General features: G+C 50.2%; 1 protein-coding gene across 1 annotated transcript; it reads right to left on the reverse strand.

Annotated features, from left to right (window-relative positions):
• Window positions 1–374: 374 nt before the first annotated feature.
• On the reverse strand, window positions 375–2591 carry LOC118735129. Its single transcript, XM_036464753.1, has 2 exons — window positions 541–2591; window positions 375–457 (listed from the first exon to the last, which is right to left on the reverse strand). The coding sequence occupies exon 1, from the start codon at window positions 2257–2259 to the stop codon at window positions 727–729; it is 1533 nt and encodes a 510-aa protein (XP_036320646.1). The 5' UTR covers window positions 2260–2591; the 3' UTR covers window positions 375–457; window positions 541–726.
• Between the last annotated feature and the right edge of the window lie 556 nt (window positions 2592–3147).

Consider the following 3147-nt stretch of genomic DNA (forward strand, 5'->3'; position numbering starts at 1 on the left):
AAACTAGTTCCTGCTCAGGAAAGTGGCCAATGTCGAATTCTATGTGCATATGGTCCGACATTGATACCTCCCCTGAGACGCGCCAGTTTGTGACAGAAGCTGCCATGTTCTGACTACTTAGAGTAAGATCTAAGACTTCCCCTCTAATAGCGTTCCTGAACGTTGGTTCATTGCCATGGTTTATAATACTTATATTATAACTACTTATAAACTCAAGGAGGTACTCACCCCTTTTGTTGGTGTCGGTGCTCCCCCAGACAGTGCTATGGGCATTTGCATCACAACAGAGGATCCAGGGTATACCACTCTGCCGGCAGTGATCCGTAAGCGCCTTTACCTCTGGTGTCGGGGCTATCTCCTCCTCACCCGGGAAGTACGCGGAGGCAAGTACTGCCTCTTGCACCCCCCTAGGAGTAGGAATTTTGGCCCATACCGCAACGAGATCTGCCGTAATGAACTGTGAAAGAGGGAGAAACGTTATTTTGTTACATAATAGCATCGCCGCTCTTGGGCGACAGCTGGTGGCATAGATGATCTTACCGTCCTTTGTATTAAGGCCTTTGACGTCACCTCTTAATATCCAGGGTTCCTGGATGAAGGCTACACCTAAGCCTTCGTTTGTGAACCTCCTATGTAAAACATCTGATGCTGCTTTCGCGTGGTGAAGGTTCACTTGGAGGCATTTAATGTGCCTCAGATTTGTAGAGTTTTTGGGGTGAGGTGCCATTACTTGCGGTCTTTTCGGCCGCGAGCAGCCACCTTCTTCCCCCTGTTGCCCTTCAGCAAGACCGCTTCTTCGGCCGTCCTTGCATCTCCCTTGCCTTTGCGGCTGGACATAGCCGCTTTGGAGCTGCCACGTAGTGGTGGCCGTTTTGCAGGCTTTGGGGATGCGATGGGTCCAACGCCTTTTTGGGCTTCTTCCAGCACCTGTTGTAGGGTCGGGCATGTTGTTGTTGCTGTTTTCGGAGGCGTTGTTGGAGCTTTGTATGCTACGTGTAGCTCTGTGCCAACCTCCGATGACTTCTGCTGCACTTGCGTGTCATTGGGTAGCTGCCTGGGAGCTACGATGACGTCTTTGGAGCAGCAAGGTTGCTCCTCCGAGTTAGGGTATTCGGTGTCGGCGGCATCTTTGTCTACCACGGGCATCGACGGTTTGACTTTCTCCCTAAGTTTTACTACGCCAAAGCCATAGTTTACCACGTTCCCGCGGTGCTTTAGCGTGTCCGCTGATAGCGGGTCAACTGCAATGGTGATTTCCGCCATTGTTGACCTGCGTACTCGATTCAAAATGCGCCAGTCCGGAATTCTCAGGCCGTCATTCTGTGCCTGAAGAAGACTGAGCGCATCCTCACTGGCAGAGCTGTCCAGCTCTGGGAAGAGTCCCACAAGAATGATGCGGCGAGGTGTTTCTGCCTCCTCGACCACTTTCATCTTCGCCCCCTTCCATGGTGCCAGCTTTGGAACAGTGTTCCGTATCCACCCCGCGGTCGCAGCATCTCTGCAACTGATGGATAGCCATCCCGAGTGGAAGGTGCAACCCTTGAATATAGGCTTTACAGCGCTAACTGTGTTGCTCCTGACCGCCCTGAGGATGGCATTTTGGATAGCTTTGAGCTCATCCGTTGACCACACTGTGGTTGGATAGTCCTCTGGGACTAAGCCCAGCTTCACTCCGCATAGTGCATCCCTAAATGAAACCGGCTCTCCGCGACAATCTGCAGGTGCATGCGGCACAGTTGCCTCCCCGGTGGGCACAGATGCAGTCCCACCTGGCCTGCCCCCTGCAGATCCCTCACTGGATTTGGCGAATTTCTTCGGGGATCGCCTCTGCGGGGTAGAGCTATCAGACCTAGGTCTTTTTTGGAGAGTTTTCTTTTCCCTCCGTGGTGGGCCAACGGGTTCTTTGGCTTTTTCTCTAGCCTGCTCATAGCTCATTCCCCTTTCTATGTACCGCTTGAGGCGTTTCCGACCGGCTCCGCTAAGCCGCTCCCGCTCTCGAGCTTGATGAGGTGGGTTGTTCACCGGAGAGGCAAGCAACTTCTGCTCATCCTCCGGCGAGATATCAGATAGCGTTCTGACGGGACTTGCATCCTGTCTCACGCTAGTATCCACCATCTCTACGTCGTACGAGGGACTATGCGCCCCCGGTAGTTCCGTAGCGATGGTTTCTGTTTCGACAGAAGTCGAAAGGCCAGCATTGGCCATTGTTTGGAGCTGTGCAGCTCCTTCTGGCTTTTGATTTAAATTTTTACTGTTCATGTGTGTCCCACGAGTATGGGGGAAGGGATGTCAGCTGGGACATAGCCCCCAATATCCCGAGCAAGACTTCTTACAACCAGAGGGCGCCAGGTATCTGGAGGCCACCGTTATAAGACACACTTACGTAGTGCCATTCATCCCATAAGCACGGTACGGATGACACTCGGAATTACGGGTTTTATCGAGTTGTCCTCTCTAGATCCGCCATATTCAGTAAAAGCAGGGGCACCTCTCGCAGGGTGTGACTCGTCGCCACGTATGGTCGGTCTTGAGCCATCCGCTCCTGACTCAGAACATTACAACACGTATGAAGCAATATCAAGAGCCTTGACCCCCCACTAAAAATAAAAAAAAAATAAAAAACGTTCATATACACACGTACGTATATAGGTGCATATGTACATGTATACATACATACATGTAAATATATGCATCCAACATACATACATATGTGTATATTATAGAAAATTATCAAATTGAACTACTTTGAAGGCAACAAAACTAAAGGTGAATTTTTATTTTTTTTTAGAGCTGTGGCAGGACTACGTAAGGGGCCAAAACCTCCAAATTGGGACTTAAGCCTTTTCGCAGACAGAAATCCAACACTTCAGTAGCCACAGGTGGAACTTGGAGAACGGCTAAAAATCCCATGAATTACACCAAAGGGCGATGACCGTAGCCAGATGGAAAGCGAACATAGATTTGGATTGTTAGAACAGCATCCACTGTTAGAGCCAACTAAGGAGAGTCAGACTCAGAAGAGCGACAAAGTGATCGCCACTACTCGCCCATTTGACGGCGAGTGCTTTAGAATGACTTCCAGCCCGTGTCGTGGAAATAAAGAATCATCGTGGGAGAACGACTACAAAAAAAAAAAAACAAGGAGGA

This window comes from Rhagoletis pomonella, unplaced genomic scaffold, assembly GCF_013731165.1.
Source record: "Rhagoletis pomonella isolate Grant_MI unplaced genomic scaffold, Rhpom_1.0 Rhpom_scaffold_00003, whole genome shotgun sequence".
NCBI classification, from domain to species: Eukaryota; Metazoa; Arthropoda; class Insecta; order Diptera; family Tephritidae; genus Rhagoletis; species Rhagoletis pomonella.

Coding starts and splice junctions, on each gene's coding strand:
- LOC118735129 (XM_036464753.1), bottom strand. CDS start 2,259: ATGAACAGTAAAAATTTAAATCAAAAGCCAGAAGGAGCTGCACAGCTC.